The following is an 18,444-nucleotide window of genomic DNA, read 5'->3' on the forward strand; positions in this document are numbered from 1 at the left end:
CATTGCATTGTAGACATCATGGTTAACACTCGTACTAACAGTCGATGTGAGAGAGCAGCTCCAAGCAATGCCCAAACTGATCAAAATGGGGCTGGAAATGGTGTTAACCAAAGGCCTCCTCGAAGTCCACTACCGGGTGCACAGCCCACAAAGTCAGAAATTGATAGGGCAAACCCGGTGATTGAGCAGATTCCTAATCAAGCTGAAATGTTTGAAGAGTTGAGGGCTATTCGAGCTCTTTTGAGAAGGAATGAAGAGGAGTTGGCCAAGTGAGAGCTGAAAGGGAAGCTAGCTTGCAACAGAATGAGCATACTGATGGAAACTATTCCAACCACTCAAACCGTGTTGAGCCATCTGTTGTAAGGTCATTGGTTGCTCCTGATAATGTGGTTGCTGAGGCGAATGGTGGGGGAAATGTAGTGGAGCCTCGTGTTATGGTTGCTCCTCGTGTCCATAATTTTAAATATGAAAGCTTTAAGAAGTGTGGTGCCAAGGAATTTGATGGCACACTTGATGCAATGGGTGCCATGGAATGGCTTGCTGATATTGAAGTGCTTTTTGCTTCATGCTACTGTCCAGATGATATGAAAGTGTTATGTGATACTCGTATGTTAACGAAGAATGCTCGCAACTGGTGGAGATCTGCTACTGTTTCATTGACTCCCGAGGTATTAGCTGTTATGCCCTGGGGTACATTCAGGGAAAAGTTTTTGGAAGAATATGTGGGTACTCGAAAGTTGAGGTTGATTGAGAAAGAATTTAGAGCTCTGACCGCTAAGCCTGGTGCCATAGGTGAGTATGCACGCTCATTTACGGAAAAGCTCGTGTTTGTAGGTCGTATGGTACCTAGAGAGATAGATCAAATTGAAGCTTACTGTGATGGTCTTCCTGCTAGTTATCGTGGTCTATGTAGGCAACATACTACATTGTCTGATGCGATTAAGGAGTCCAAGAGGTTGGATGATGACTTCAAGTCTGAAAAAGTGGTTGATAAAACTGATGATAAGATGTCCGGGTTCAAGAGAAGGTTTAATGGGTCTTCAAATTCAGAAAAACGGTTTAAAGGAGGTTCTTCCTCCCATAAAGCTAAGGATGATAAAAAGATTGCTCTATGGTGTTCAGCTTGCAAAGCCCCGCACAACGGGCCATATTCTAAGAAGACAAAGAGATGTGACAAGTGTGACATGATATCTGAGATGAAATAAAAGGAAGTTTATTTATATTAGGGGTTTGGAAGGATGTTATGATTGGTCCATATCCAATCACATGGATCCTGGTCTACAACCACTGGATTTCAAAAGCATGTATTCTAACGGTGAATATTAGTTCACTAAGTTTAAATAGTACTATATGGAAATTACATGGATAGCACTAGACCAGTAATAATAAAAAAAAAATAACAACTTATTTTTAAAATAATATTGTCCTCAATTCGTTCCTAATAACATAAAATTATTGTATATTTATTTGTAAAAAATATGATTTTCGTAGAATGCAACGCAAAACTTTTAAAATTACCAAGGGATCAAAACTTTAATTTTTTATATTTTATACATATGTTTTCGACATTAAAAAAAATCAGAAATGTTCATTCCTAAATACAACTATACCATTAAATATATTAAAAATTAAAAAGTGTATAAACTCATACCCCTTGGGATATTATGTTCAAAAACTTACCTTCGAGTATTAAACTACATACATGTGCACTTGGTTAAAGGTGTGAACGTCACAAACTAATAATTTCTAGGTGTCTATTGTACTATTAGGACTTTATAGTATAAAAACACTTGATCTATACTTGTATATGAATATAAATGTGTGTGTGTCCGTGAAAATGCAAAATCATATATTGGTCCGTCCCTAATTCTTAAAATTACCAACAGATTAGAGACGGACCTTTATATTTTAATTTTTTAAAAATACTTTTTCGACATAAAATATCTTAAATAAATTCCTAAATACAACTATATCATTAAATAAACATATAAAAAAATTAAAAAGTGTATAAACTTGCTCCCCTTGTGAGTTTTGTGCAAACACTTACGTTCAAATATTAAACTACATATATGTGCATTCGGTTAAAGGTGTAAACACCACCAATTAATAGTTAATTGGTACATATAGTGTACCATTAAGACTTTATAATATAAAAAACACTTAATCGATACTTGTATGTGAACATAAATGCTTGTGTGCCCGCGAAAACGCAAAATCACATAGTGCTCCGTCCCTAATTCTTAAAATTATCAACGGATTAAGGACGGACTTTTGTTTTTTAATTTTAAAAAATACTTTTTCGACAAGAAAAAAATTATAAATGCATTCCAAAATACAACCATATCATTAAATAAACATATTAAAAAAATAACAAAGTGTATAAACTTGCTTCCCTTTTAAGCTTTGTGCAAACACTTACATTCGAGCATCAAACTACATATACGCGCACTTGGTTAAAAGTGTAAACACAACCAATTAATAGTTCATTGGTGTATATATTGTGCCATTAAGACTCTATAGTATAGAAACACTTATTACGTATGTGAATATAAACGTCCGGTTGCCCGTGAAAACGCAAAATCATATATTTGTCCATCCCTAATCCGTCTCTAATTTTTAAATTTGCCGACGGATTAAGAACGGACTTCTATTTTTATATTAGTATTAAATGGAACTGTTGTAAATCCGTTGCTAAAATTTAATTTAGGGACGGATTTGAGACGACTTAATAGGGACAGATTTGGGACAGCATTTTAGGGAAAGATTTGCAACGACCATTGGTGGCCGTCTCAAATCCGTTGAAAAAAAATAAATTAGGGACGGATTAGAGACAGATGTATTCTATTGATATTTTTGAACTTTTATTGTTATTGTTAAATGGATCGGTCTAAAATCCATTGGTAAAATTTCAATTTAGAGACGGAGGTCCAACGAATTCAGTTTTGTCGGTAATCCGTCCCTAATCCGTTGTAAATGTTTTTGATAGAATTTAATTCACTGTTTATCTGCAATCCGTTGGGAATTCGTCTGGAATTTGGGACGGAATTTTCGGCCGTCGAAAATCCGTCTTCAATACTAGATTTTCTAGTAGTGAGTCCAGTTTCAGTTCGGTATCAACCTTAGTGTCATAATCCCTTACCTTCTTCAGCATGATGTCCACCCATCTTCCAGAAATGACATCATCTTTCACCACATGCTGCTGGTCTTCCAAAGCCATGAAACACACATCCCTAATCTCTTCTTCATCACCAGATGAGTCATCAGAGAGTTCCTATTTCTCTTCAGTCTTTGCAATCATACACTTGTGCTTTTCATTTTCTTTTTCAAGTGACATGAGTGCAATCTGGGCCTTAAGTTTTTTGTACTTAGCTTTATAAAGGTCATCTGACCGATTTTGATGAGGGACAGGGGGACCAGTTTGGTTGTTCATCTGACTAGATCTGCATTCCTTCATGAAATAGCCTTTCTTACCACACTTATAGCAGGTAAGATTGACTTTATCCAGAGAGTTGGAACTGGAAGCATTATTGGACCCATTAAATCTATTAGATTTATGCGTAAACCTGTTAAAGGTTTTAGTAATCATGGCGACCACATCATCATCGTCAGTTTCATCACAACCATCACTGATTTTAGTGGTCAGATCAGAGTTCAAGAAACTGTTTAACATCTTCTTCATGGAATGTGGCTGAACACTCTTAGCAGACATTAAAGCAGCACAAGGTTGACCAGTTCGACTAGCAACCTTGGAACTCTGGGCATGGTTTAAAGCATCTTGCTCAGCCACCAGTCTAGCAGCGTTATTATCTTCAGTGAATCTGAAGGCTCCATAGAGCGATGCTAGTGTGTAACTGTGTAGGGTCTTTCTTTGTCTTAAGATAAGAACCACGTTTTCCCATTTGGAAGGAAGAATATCACAAAACTTCTCAAGAAGAATATCCATATCCTTCTCCACACCTAAGCCTCTCAGTTGATTTATGAGGTTAGTAAATCTGGTATAGGTACCAGTTAAACTTTCATTGGGTAGTGCAAAGAAAGATTCATACTTCTTGTTTAAAGCAACCTTTCTGGTGACAATGGTGTCATCACCTCCTTCATACTGAATGAATAATTCGTCCCGCATTTCCTTGGCACTGGGGTACAACACAAGTGTTGGAATTAGCTCTTCAGGAACAGCTCCAGGGATCATGTTCTTCAGTCTAGTATCAAGGTCAACCAGTCTGCGATCCTCTTCAGACCAATGGTCTTCGAGCTTTTCTCTAGAACCTCTTCTTCCAGTTGGATCGAGAAGAGGACTCACCCCATGAGACGTGGGTACATATGGACCATCCTTAAGAAGTTTTAATATGTACCTCTCTATCCCACCAAAAAGCAGTAGCATCCTGGCCTTCCATGTGCCAAAGGTTTCACTATTCCCATCAAATTTGGGAGCAGGAGTGTTAGAATAATGCACATGGACATGATTAGGGGCTGGAGGAGGTGGAAGATTAGTGTTCACATGAGCAGCTCCTCGTGGGGTACCAGGAGGAGGAGTTTTAGGTTGAGGATTATTAACATTAATTTCAGGTTGAGGACCAGAACCATTCTCACCTTCAGTAGACATCTAAGCAGATCTAGGCAAATGTATTAGCCGTCTGCTCTGATGCCACTTGTAAGTCCCAACTATATTATAGATGACTACTGAAGACACCTCTATGTCGATGGTGAGATTACTTTGCAACACGTTCACTAGATCTGGACGTGACCAGTTATAGTGAACAATGTACCAGGTTAAATGGAAGATGTACTTATTTAGGTGACAATATAACAAGTAAATAACAATGCAATAATGTAAATAACTTGTAAGTAAATGGTGAAACAATATGTAATTTTGAAGTGTATTTTATTTATGAACTTTAAATAAAATTCAAGGTTGTTGCAGAACCAAGATAATACACGAATGTAAATATCCTAACAACCTATGAAATACAATTGATCTATACTTGGAAATTCTCCTAAACAATCGAAACACTTAAAGTTGTGAAATGTTCCTTTTAGCGATTGAGAGAATATTTCGCAAGATCACCAAGAATATTGCAAAGTAAGATATGCAAAAGTTGATTCTTGTTTGTGCAAGGACCTCTATTTATAGTCGAAGGTTGAGCTTTGAGATCTCAACTTTAACGTACAAATATGGTTGACAGCACACAAAGAATTAATGTTTATTTCTTGTATATGCTAAATAAAGTAAGACAAAATGTCACTTTATTCAACCACTTACATCTATGCTCTTTTAACCAAAGACAAATTTATTGTCCGGGTAAAAGGATGTAAAGTAAAAGGTCCTCCTCGTAAACAGTGTAAAGCTTTGTAAGAGCATTTACACTGAAGGTCTTCAGTCCATTGATCTGATAGTATGTCAACTGGGCTTCGCTGCCAATGTCATTCTCGTTCTTCCACTTGATGTCTTCAACTTCAGCTGGAATGTCTCCAGGTGTGTTCTTCAGATCTTCAACTTGAGGAAGTCTTCAGTTGCAAAATTTGTACATTGCTACTGGACTTCTAATATTTCTGGACAATTCTTCGGTCTCCAGTTCCAACTGGAAAGGCTCCAGTTTTCAGTCAAAACTGGACCTAACAATTAGGTCCCTACAAAATGTAAGAATTATATATTTTACCTTTTACTTTAGAATACAAAATGTTTTTTTTTTTTTTTTTATTTTACCTTTTACTTTACTATATGAAAATATATGGATAAAAAATAGATAAAATTAGGTATATAGTTTTAACTTTTTATTTATTTTAGGATAAATATAAAATAAAAATAATAAATAAAAGTTGTGAAAGAGATAAAAGAAAAAGTGAGGAAGAAGTAGGGTTGATAATGAATGAAAAAAAGTTGATTTGAAAAAGATAAAAATTAATGTAACAGTGTGGAATAAGGAGAATGGTCTCTTGGGTTGTCAAAGGTCTTATACACGTGAATGATTATACGAATTCTTTGACATCATAAATGATCTATATATAGTATTTCTTTGAAAGCTTTCTCATCCATAAATAGAGAACATCATGAAAATATCTTAAACACATATGTTCTTCAATGAATGGAGAATCAAGAATTTGTTCAAGTTGTTTCTGACTCAGATTCAGTCGAGATGGCGTTTGTCGAATTGTCTTTGTAAAATGAAGATCGAGTCAATGGCTATAGATCGATCTCTCTAGAGACTAGCATGTATATGCTTTAGTAATTTTCATGATGTAAGCAACTTAACTAAATCTATTCAGGACCGTATATGGAAATTATGGCGAAGATGGTTGAGTTTTAAACACGCATCAAAGACTTCTAATTGAGACTGTTCGTCTAAATTAAATTTGTCACGTGGTTGACACAGTTGGTGATTTTCCACCATATAGCATCTTTTTTGACAACATTTTGATGCATTAAAAGTCCATAAAACTGACATAGTGCATAACTAATTATCATTATTTAAGTGTTTTACAATACATAGATCCGTCAAAATCGAAAAAAATCACGTTTTTTTTTTTGATGCATCATTTTGATAATATGCATCCAAGATGGATGCACAACAAAAAAACGTGATTTTTTCGATTTTGAAAAATCAATGTGTTGTTAAACATTTAAATAATGATAATTAGTTATGCACTATGTTAATTTTATGGACTTTTAATGCATCAAAATGATGTTTTTAAGTATTCTCACCGTTCTTATTTTAAAAGTGTTCTCACCGGAGTGGTGGCAATCAAATGAGAACCAACTTAAAATGAGAACACTTAAAAACTACATTTTGATGCATTAAAAGTCCATAAAACTGACATAGTGCATAACTAATTATCATTATTTAAGTGTTTAACAACACATAGATCCGTCAAAATAGAAAAAAAATCACGTTTTTTGTTGGATGCATCATTTTGATAATATGCATCAAAGATGGATGCACACAAAAAAATGTGATTTTTTCAATTTTGAAGAATCAATGTGTTGTTAAACATTTAAATAATAATAATTAGTTATGCACTATGTTAGTTTTATGGACTTTTAATGCATCAAAATGATGTTTTTAAGTGTTCTCACCGTTCTTATTTTAAATATGTTTTCACCGGAGTGTTACCCTATACATATATAGGGAGAAAACCAATTTTTTTTTCTAACCGTAAAAATTTCTAAATTTCATATTGGATTGCATTTTTTTTTTATTCATTCATATGTGAAACGTTATAAAAATATATGTTGCAGAAGAAAAAAAATTTAAAAACCTTATATATAGCCGTTTATCATGTGGACAGAAAACGTAAACAAATCATTCACAAGCTCACAAAAGAAAACTTTGAAGGTTTCTTAAAAAAGTTTTTTACAATACACATTTTTATAACATTTCACATGTAAATGAATAAAAAAACATGAATATATTATTTGTGAGTTCTCATGGTTCTTAAAAAAAAATAGTAATTAAAATAAGAAAATATATATATATATATATCGGGAGTTGTTAATGTTGCTTAGTTGAATCAACTATGTCTATGTTAGGTCCAGTTTTGGCTATAAACTGGAGCTCTCCAGCTGCATTTGGAGAGCATGAAGAATTGTCCAAAATATTAGAAGTCCAGTTGCATTGTACAGTTTAAGCAACTAATGACTTCCTCCAGTTGAGATCTGAAGACTTAAATCTGAAGACTTTCCAGTAGAAGTCAAAGACAACAAGTGGAAGAAAGAAAATGGCAATGGCAGCGAAGCCCAGTTGACATTTCACCAGATCAATCAACTGGAGATCCTTCAGTGTAAATGCCTTTACAAAGCTTTACACTGATCACGAGGAGGACCTTTTACACTACATCCTTTTAACCGGATAATAATCTTGTCTGTGGATAAAAGTGCAAAGATGTAGAGTGGTTGAATAAAGTAACCTTTTGTCTTACTTTATTTAGCACACACAAAGGATTATTTACTAATATTTTTGTGTGTTGTCAACCATATTTGTACTTCGAAGTTGAGATCCCAATGCTCATACTTCGACTATAAATAGAGGTCCTTGCCCAAGCATTTCAACAACTTTGCAAACACATACATTCTGCAATATTGGTGAACTTGTGCAATATTCTCTCAATCGCAAAAAGGAACATTTCACAACTTTAAGTGTTTTGATTGTTAGGAGAATTTCCAAGTATAGATCAATTGTATTTCATAGGTTGTTAGGATATTTACATCTTTGTATTATCTTGGTTCCGTAACAACCTTGTATTTTATTTAACAATCAATAAATAAAATACACTTGAAAAATACATATTGTCTCATCGATATAAATACTTGTCAATTATATCTATTGCATTGTATTTACTTATTTACATTGTTACCTTAATAAGTAAACCTCCAGATTACCTGGTACACAATCTCTCTAAACTAGTCACGTCCAGATTAAGTGATTGTGTTGCAAAGTACACTCACCATTGACATAGAGGTGTCTTGAGCACCCATCTAGAAATAGTTGGGACTTACAGTCTAGCCATTGGGGTGTTAGTCCAATGTTCGAGAGGTTTTCATAATATGGTATCTTTGGGAGCGTCTCAGGTTCGAATCTTGGCACATGCAAACATAATGAGGGAGACTTAGCAATGCTATACTCATCTAATTAACACATGGAAAGCAAACCCTTTAGGATGTTACCAAGAGTCGAACCGGCGTAGTCGTATTCACGTGGGGTGTTAGCCATTTATTTGTTGTTGTCTTTCAAAAAAAAACTAGGTCTAAGTGATTTATATTCATGATCTATAATCGTATCGCTTAGGTGACTAAATATAGTGATGCTACCACCTAGATCATGATATGCCATTGGGTGATAGCCTAGTGATTAAAGAGTTCATATTATGTGGTTTATTTTTAGGGATCAATGCGTTGTTAAAATTTAAAACCAGCGTGGACGCGTCAAAATTGTCGGTGTTAGCCATTTATCCGCTCTACTTTTCATTAAAAATAAAAAACCATCATACTAAATTGCGAGTGAAATTTTTTGACTAAATTAAGTTGAAACTAAATTTGAAAAAGTATAAGACAAAAGGAAATTTTGGAAGTTTGTTATAGAATGTATTTAACTATGTATTGAAAAGTCAATTATTAATACCATTAAACGCCCCCCTTTAGTAATTAAAATATTATTTATTCAAAATTCCCTTATACTCATATATGAATCGAATACCTCGTGTAGTCGTGTTACACACTAAAGCATAAGTATAATTCACTGAGAGAATTAATACTATATTATCTTCCTTTAAATCTTAGTGTGCTTAGGTTAATGATGGTTTACAGTGTACTCCGAACGACAAAGAATTTGGAATTTTGAATTTCAACTTTATATTGAATTTATGTACATCTACATATGTTATCTTAGAAATAATTGCATTTTTTATCCATGTGATATCACTTGATTTGAAAGAAGGGTTCAATTTATGCCAATGTGGCAATTTTTGTCTAGTTTTTATGTTTCAATAAAAAAACCAATCCACTAAATGATTTCATCAATAATCAACCGTTAAGTGGTCTTGTACATCTCACGAGAGGATAATATTGTCTTTTTAAATTTACAAACACCATTCTTGCAATTTATATATCCTTAAAATTTCATTAGATTTATTCTCTTTTTTGTTTTATTAACTTTTTTCCTTTCTTCTAAACTTACCATCACTAATAATATTTCCTCTCTATCAACCATTCAATCCTAACATACATCACTTTACTATTCACTATAATCTATTATTTTCAAAAACATTACCTTTTTTTTCATTCCTTTCTTTTCCAGATTTTGAAACATAAATTGAGACCATCATAGAAAATCATGTATACAAATAGTATTGAAGGAATAACTTACTTACAAGAAATCTTAGTTCTTTAAATAAATCCTTTTTATATATATACAAACACGGATAAATCTATACATATTCATATACACATACACATATACATACATATTAATATGGGAAAAGGGAATATTAGGATGTCTGACACCTAATCTTAGGTGTGGAACCTCTCACATACTAATATTTTATTATTTCTTATTTAATGAATAAATGCATGGGCTCCCATGATTTTTATGGATTAAAAAAACAATATGTGATTGTTTCACACCTAAGCTTAGATACTTGATAGCCTTATATTCTCATCCCCCTATTAATATATCCATATATACATATGGGGGAAGTGAATATGGGGTTGTCCCCCATCTAAGCTTAGATGAGGAACACCTCACATTTTATTTTTTTAATCATAAAGTTCATGGGGGCCTATGGTTCTATTTAAAATACAAAAAAAATATTAAAATATCTGAATGTGAGAGCTTTTCATCTAAGCTTAGATTGAGAACAACCCTATTATCACTTTTCCCTATATATACATATATCTATAAGAAAAAGTTCATGTGAGAACCATTTGAGTTGGAAAACCATCATCTACTACTCCTTTATAATGATTATTCACCCCCTTATTTTAAGAAAGAGTTAGAAAATAGTTAGATGGAAAATAACTAGATTGCCCTTAATAAACAACCCTTAAGGAAAGGGTTATTAGATATTACCAAAATTACCTTTAATGAATTAATTTACACTATAAACCCTTATCTTCTAAATTATCACTATCACCATTCTGAATGCGCTTTGGGTTACACAATATAAAATATAAAAAAAATTATATATAAAAAAAATTATATATATAGCTTTCAAGCTCGGGCAAGTCTTCTTATCACCTAGCTACTTCACACGGTTAGACCACTCGACACCAATTGTCGACGTCATCGATCACCACCCGTCACCGACACCACTAAACCACCGTCGCCGTCACTGCCGCCGCATTGCGCGGGTACAATGCTAGTATCCTTTAAATTATAACTTATGTTCATATGTGAAAGTTATATGAGAACAAATTCGTACACATATGAACATAACAAATTATATTACCCACTATTACTTATGTTCATATGTATGTTTCACATGAATCTCACCCCACTATATCTATCTTCTATACTATATTATAAATTAAATAGTCCCTTTGTTGGAAGTTATACAAGTAAATTGTTTAAAATACCTTTAATGATTAAATTACACTATTAGTACTTTATTTTTTAAAATATCTTCAATAACTCTGTATATCAATTAGTTTTACATCAAGTATCTTTACTACTCCACGCCGTCTCTATCACTAACAGTCGCCTCCACCACCACATCGTCACCGCCATGACCATCACCGCATTGCGCAGGTTCCAAACTAGTATCTATATGTATTCCATATCCATGTGTGTGTAAATCTGTCTAAAGTAAATAAAAATCATATTCCATATCCATACTTTCATATGTATTCTTCACATATATACACATATATACATTCCTTACCCGTATTTATACACTCATACATCCCATCTATAACAATCATCCCCTCTACGGGATTAAGGGGTCCTTGAAATTGATATATTTAGTATCTACCTTTCACGTGTCTCACGCATGATGTACTTAACGGACTAAATTTAACGATTGCTACTATCTGGACACTAAACCTTGAAAACTAGACTAAAATCGTAACTTCACCAAAAAATGCAATTTGTTTATTATCTTATGACATACAAAAGGATGTAAAGGATAAAATCAAAATTCTTTCGAAGTGGTTTTCTTTTCCCATTTAATATTCTGTACTCTTGACAGTTTGACAACTCGATTTATTTTATGGATGTTCGTTTAAAATATTGAAATATAATATCTCAAGTTTAGCTATTCTCGTTCCCAACATTTCAAGGGGTGGATTATTGGGATGGCGATGATTGTGGTAGTGGTAGCGATGTGATAACTACAGCGGTGACGGCGATTAGTGGTCGTGGGTTTGTTTGAATGATGATAGGTATTTTAAGTATATGGGCTTATTATTTGAGAATTGAATCAGAGGATAGGTGTTGCTAAAGTGTTTTCATTGAAACATTTATTAATACATTAACTTAATTATTAGAATAGTTTAAGTCAAATATGCATTCTAACTTCTTTTTAAATGAGAAATGCATTTATATTAAAAGTAATAAAAAAAAATATAAATAATGTTTCGAATATGAGAGGTACATTACCATTTTTAACAAAGTTACATAAGTTTTTTAAAAGTACATTACAAAATGAAGTATTAGAATTTAACGTAATATATAGATGCGTACCAAATCACTCAGAGAAGCTAGATGAGGGTGCATTTTAGCATAGATCCAATTAAGACAATATATTCTAACCATCCATTGTGATATTCAATCCTATAAAAAAAAAAAAAAAAAGTAAAGGGTGAAATTGATTTCACTAACTTTAGGTTTCAGGTTATTTTTTATCTAAGAAGAAATACAACATGTTGTCTTCACATTGCATATATTGAAAGATACATGAAAAATTTACTAGTGTTAATAGAAAATGATGATGAAAGGAGACTTACCTAAGATTCTGAGGTCATCTTTGATTCCCACTCGATCCAATTTAAGAAATCCTGTATATATATAATTACATTCACCCTCCAATTTAATTGAAACCACAACTACTCCTGTCTCCTAAATATTCATTTGTTCAGCTTTGTACGTGATGCGTTATGAGTTATTTTTGTAGTTAATTATCAATTATTTACTTTATATATAAGAGCCTTGTAGTCCTCTTTAAACGGAAACATATATAAATCGAAGTATATCATATCAATATATTAATTATTCTTCTCTATCACATATACACAAATTAAATTAAACAAGTATACATGGGGACAGAAGGCATGTACAAGAGAAGGTATGCATTACTATTAGCATCAAGAGACTGGGAGTATGTAATGAAGGTGTATGGAGGGTATCTTAATGTGTTCGTTGCGGCTTTTGGTGAAGAAGAAGAGAGGTGGGATAGGTATAGGGTTGTTGATGGGGAATTTCCTGATAAGAACGAGCTTCAAGAGTATGATGGGTTTGTTGTAAGTGGAAGCCCATATGATGCTTATGGAGATGACAATTGGATCCTTGAGCTTTGTTTACTCTTACAGACCCTAGATTCAATGCAAAAGAAAGTCCTTGGCATTTGCTTTGGGCATCAGGTACTTTAAATTTTTATTACCATTTACAAATATAGATTCCTAGACATATATGATGGACTTAGAGTGGTACCACTAGCAGTGCCATCACGACTGGCAGGTATTCGATTCGGCTCGTATATATCATGATCACGAGTCAACACCAACATGTGTAACTAGGGGTGATCATGGGCTCAACCCAGCCTCAACCCGGCCAGGCCCGTGACCCGAAAAATACGAAATATGTGGACCGAGGACCGGCCCATGTTTCATTGGGTCGGTCCAGTCTGGGTTAGCATGCGGGCTCGCGTTTTTTGCGGGCCAACCCGTAACCCGGATAACAACAAATATCTCATGGTTTTTTAAGTGTTCTTATGATTTTCGTAATAATGGTTTGACTACAATACAATATCTCATTATGGTTCGCGTTTCGGCTGTGCTTTAACTATCAACAACATTAAGAAATTATGTGAGAATTCCTAATTACATTATTAACATGATTTTACATAAATAAAACTTTGTTGGATGGAATTGAAAACCAAATCAAATACTGAATTACATATATAAATATATAAAAATACTAGGAAAATATTATTATAATATATAATATATATTTACGTGAGTCTACATGAGTCATATAACAATGTAATGTCAATGTTAGCCGTTCTCGGGTTTTTCCCTGGGTTAACCCAGCGTGGCCCGCAACCCGAGATTTCATAAAATATAGGCCCGTGGACCGGACCATATACTTAACGGGTTGGGCCGGGCTCGGTTTTTTTCGGGCCGGTTAAACGGGTTTGACGGGTTGGCCCGTATTTTGATCACCCCTATGTGTAACTTGTGGTCTAGTCGTTGGTCCTTTCGTTGAATGCTAACATGAGTTGTCACTACAAAAAACTGACTTTTAGGGACAAAATTCGTTAGAAATTCGTAGAAAACGAATTTACTAACGAAAATGGTCCGTTGGAAAAATAGTTTCGACATATTTCCGACAGATCTTTTGTTTTCTGAAATTTCTTTTTACTTTTGAGATATACATATTTTTCACGGTAAATTCCTTACAAAGTTAAAATTTTTCTACAGATTTACGAGGAAATGTTTTATTTGAAATAAACTAATATTTAAACTAAAAGTTTCAAAGGTATTTTCGCCTAAATATATTTTTGACATTAATCAATCAGTGATTTTGTAGCTAATTTGTGTCTTTTGATGTCAAAATTCCAACGAAAACTTTATAGTTAATTCGTAAGAAATATGTCAGAAATAGAAAAGTTTTCTATTTATGCTTCTTTTTTTTTAAATTCCTCGATAAATCTTAGGAAAATTTTTGTTCAAAATATTCATTGGTGATGCCCAGTTTTCAAGTAATATGTTGAGCGGTTTCTCTTTCAAATCCAAAAAGTGAGGATTAAATTTTCTTTTCTTTCAGAATAGATTAGGCGCGTGGATTAAATAACAGTGATAGCCTGTGATGAGGCTGAGAATGTTGTAAAAAGTTAGTGATAAATTAATAATGTTGGAAATTTTTTTTTTATGTGACACTACAAGAACTAGTGTCGGATTGGTGGTGGGAATGGCGCTGCTAGTGCTTTGATACATTTGGTAGATTTGAGGTCTTTTAGCTAGCTTTAACTTTTAACCAAATAATAAGAACAATAATTATCAATTTATAACATATCATTATCTCGGAAAAACATAAATCCTTTAAGACTATAGTAAATGTAAAGAAAGTAATTGTATTCTTACAACATAATTCAAAGGAAAAATATAATATTTGTATGCACGTTAACTGTCCTTAATGTTTTGATTTAGTATTTTCTTAAACATTTTAACTAATATTAAATTTCAAATTTTGTAAATATGAAAATATTACTATTCAATCTTTGTCGGTGACGGGTAATGATGGCGGCGACTATTGGTGGCGTGGTGATAGTGTCAAGTGATTTAGGTTGATGTAAATGTAACTAATGTAAAGATGGTGGTAGAAATATTTTAAAAGATAGAAAGATACCCGTATAATGCCACAGTGATGTGATGGTGGGCCGACGATCAGCGGTGATGACGCCGTGAGAGTGGTGGTACGTATAAAGTATAAATAATTTATGTTGCATCTTGCTATATATTTTGATTGAATATTATCCTAATGTCTCATTCCAACACCACTTCTTGTTCATGTGAATAAGTTTAATTAGAATAGTTTCTTTGATGCCATACGATTGTGTTATTTTTATTATTTTTTGATAACAAATTATTTTATTCTTGAACTATTTAAATGTCCAGATTCGAACCTAAATGAAAATTTTAAGTTATAAAGACCTTATCATTTATCAATCGATTATGGGCATATCCTTCATAATTTTGAAGCACTGCTTTTTTATTCTTCTTTTCAATGTTCTTTGGAAGTTATAACTAAAGGGTTATTACTTCTGGATCAGACTTCTACCTCTAAAATCCAAATAAACTAGTTGGGCTTCTCGTCGGAAGCCCCATAGTTAAGATTTTCATTCGTGGATTCCTCATTGTCTATAGTCTATTTGTCTTTACGAGAGAAAATATTCGCACGTTGCAGCGGTAAGATGGTGGGGTGATAAGTTATAGGTTGTGCCAAATGTTTTAAGCCGTGCAGGCTCCGCCTTCAGATTTAAAAAAATTTCAAAAGTATATTGAAAGACATCTCTAATAAAAGAGTATGAAATTTTAAGAATACCCATACAATTTTCATAATTTATCGATATATGATTTTTGAAATAAAAGATTTTGAATAAATTAGATGAATAAAATGATTTATGGAGAAGAGTGAAAAAAATTAGTGGTTGAGATTTGAGAAGAGAGAATAAAATAAGTGGTTGAGATCTAAGGGTATTATAGATATATTAGGGAGAGATGTTTAAATTAGTGAATAAAGAAGAAGGAGGTATTAGGTACTTCAAATCATCTTTTGAGAATTTGAAAAAGGAGACTCCTCTTTTATAATGTACGAGCAATAGTACCTGCGCAATGCGGTAGTGAGATGGTGGGGGTGATAAGTCATAGAAGGTGATAACTCATAGAGTGTAATAGCCAAATGCCTTAGCTGTACGGGTTCCGTACTCGGATTTAAAAATTCATCGAAAATATATCGAACGACATCTTTAATTAAAGAGCATGAAATTTTAAGAACACCCATATAATTTTTATAATTTATCGATATACGGTTTTTGAGATAAAAGTTTTCAATAAATTAGAAGAATAAAATGATTTATGAAGGAGAAATAAAAAATGAGTGGTTGAGATTTTGAGGAGAGATAAAAAAAAATGAGTGGTTAGGATTTAAGGGTATTTTGGGTATATTAGGTAAAGATGTTTAAATTAATGAATAAAGAAGAAGAATAATTTAGTTAGTTCAAATCATATTTTGAGATTTTAAAAAAAGGCAAAATGCTTTATAAAATAGTATAAAAGTATAGATACAGATATAGAAGTATAGATTATTATATATTATAGATATAAATTAGAGAAAATAACATGAGTACCCAAATTTTTATAAAAGTATATCAACTTAACCAACTTTTTTTAGATTTTCACAAAATACCCAACAAAATCGCAATAACAAGTGAAAATCGCAATGAGATTTTGAAAATCGCTATGAGATTTAGAAAATCGTTATGAGATTTGGCAAAATCTCATAGAGATTTTATAAAATCGCATAAAGATTTTGAAAATCGCATAGAGATTTTGCAAAATCGCAATGAGATTTTTAAAATCTCATAGAGATTTTGAAAATCGCATAGAGATTTTCAAAATCTTTATGAGATTTTGAATTTTTTTTATTTTGATTTTTTTGAAATTATGACTTCCGCGTTACATTTTGTGACTTTTTTTTTTTTTTTGAGATTTCGACTTTTTTTTAGATTAAAAATACACTATTCAAATTCAAAATCTTAATAAAAAGTCAAAATAAAAAAAAAGTCAAAATCAGAAACAAGTCAAAATCTAATAGAGATTTTAAAAATCTCTATGCGATTTTCAAGATCTCTATGAGATTTTAAAATCTCTATGCGATTTTACAAAATCTCTATGAGATTTTTTGCAAAATCTCATTGCGAGTTTCAAAATCTTATTGCGATTTTCAAAATCTTGTTGCGATTTTTACTTTTTATTGCGATTTTGTTGTGTATTTTGTGAAAATTAAAAAAAAGTTGGTTAAATTGGTATATTTTTTCTAAAAATTGGATACTCATGTTATTTTCTCTATAAATTATAGATTATAGTCTTTATAGATAGTCTATAAACTATAGAATATGTATATGTAAATGGCTTTACTCGATTATTGGGTTGTTCCTCTTTAAGTCAAGCAATGAGACATATACACTCGCATATTAATTTCATGATGGATTCATAAATTAAATAGCAAAACAATAAAGAAATGAATGTGGTCTAACCGTTACGGGTGGGTCAAGCGCGGGTTTTCGGGTTAAAATCTCATCCCTAGTCTAACGTGGTTTTATTGTGGTGTTAAACAGGTTTTGTGTAGGGCATTAGGGGGAAAGGTATGGAAATCAAATAGTGGCTGGGACATAGGTTTACGAAAAGTGAGGATTGTCGAAGATTTCTCTGCGTGTTGTTTTCTTAAAACCATGGCTGAGATACCCCCGGCCTTGTCCATCATCGAGTGCCACCAAGATGAGGTACCTCTCTAACTAGTAATCATGGGCGGGACACGAGAGGGTTGTGGCTCCCCAAAGATTTAATTGGGGTTAATCGTCTAATATTTTTAATAAAAGTTTATGTTCCGTCACTGAGTAATATAAAAAGTTACAACACTTTATATGATCTTGAAAAGGTTTGGGAGGTACCTAAAGAAGCACAAGTCATAGCATATTCTGACAAGACTGGAGTTGAAATGTTTACAATTGGAGATCATATCCTTGGGATTCAAGGCCATCCGGAGTACTCCAAAGACATTTTAAATAATCTTATAGATCGTCTTCTAAATCAAGACTGCATCGAGGTATACAATTGATAGCAATCTTGTTATCTACTTCATGATGCTCCATGGGAAATTTAGACCCCAATATTGGACAAAATTAATTAAAAATTGAACTTAAAATTACAGAGTGGATTGGCCGAAGATGCGAGGTCAAAGCTGGAAAATGCAGAGCCGGATAGAAAGTGTTGGCAACAAATTTGCAAAACATTCCTTAAGGGTTCATTGAATGCATATCCAAGTATTGAAGAATAAGTTATGTAATAATTTATTGACCTTTATGAGGTCGAGAAAAACCTCATACTCTCTTGCAACTCTGCCTTTTTACAAGATGTAGATAACACATAAAACGTGTGTCTGTTGAATAAATTTATTTTCAGTATATATAATAGGTGAAATAATTAACATTTGAATAAAATGTATTTATTATATGTTA

General features: G+C 32.8%; 1 protein-coding gene and 1 long non-coding RNA gene across 2 annotated transcripts; one reads left to right on the forward strand and one right to left on the reverse strand.

The window, feature by feature from the left end:
* Window positions 1-11,117: 11,117 nt before the first annotated feature.
* On the reverse strand, window positions 11,118-12,514 carry LOC122593757. The gene is made up of 3 exons (XR_006322865.1): window positions 12,434-12,514; window positions 12,171-12,260; window positions 11,118-11,289 (listed from the first exon to the last, which is right to left on the reverse strand). It is a non-coding gene; the product is annotated as an uncharacterized LOC122593757 (long non-coding RNA).
* Window positions 12,515-12,537: 23 nt separating this feature from the next.
* On the forward strand, window positions 12,538-18,444 carry LOC122593758 (gamma-glutamyl peptidase 3-like). Its single transcript, XM_043766204.1, has 4 exons — window positions 12,538-13,066; window positions 17,545-17,709; window positions 17,865-18,032; window positions 18,138-18,444. The coding sequence occupies exons 1-4, from the start codon at window positions 12,743-12,745 to the stop codon at window positions 18,261-18,263; spliced, it is 783 nt and encodes a 260-aa protein (XP_043622139.1). The 5' UTR covers window positions 12,538-12,742; the 3' UTR covers window positions 18,264-18,444.

Source organism: Erigeron canadensis, chromosome 3 (genome assembly GCF_010389155.1).
Source record: "Erigeron canadensis isolate Cc75 chromosome 3, C_canadensis_v1, whole genome shotgun sequence".
Taxonomy (NCBI): Eukaryota; Viridiplantae; Streptophyta; class Magnoliopsida; order Asterales; family Asteraceae; genus Erigeron; species Erigeron canadensis.

Bases quoted from the DNA above. Each gene is read 5' to 3' on its own strand.
- LOC122593758 (XM_043766204.1), top strand. From the start codon at position 12,743: ATGGGGACAGAAGGCATGTACAAGAGAAGGTATGCATTACTATTAGCA. The intron at 13,067-17,544 runs GTACTTTAAATT...GGTGTTAAACAG, and splicing joins GCATTTGCTTTGGGCATCAG to GTTTTGTGTAGGGCATTAGG. The intron at 18,033-18,137 runs GTATACAATTGA...TTAAAATTACAG, and splicing joins TAAATCAAGACTGCATCGAG to AGTGGATTGGCCGAAGATGC.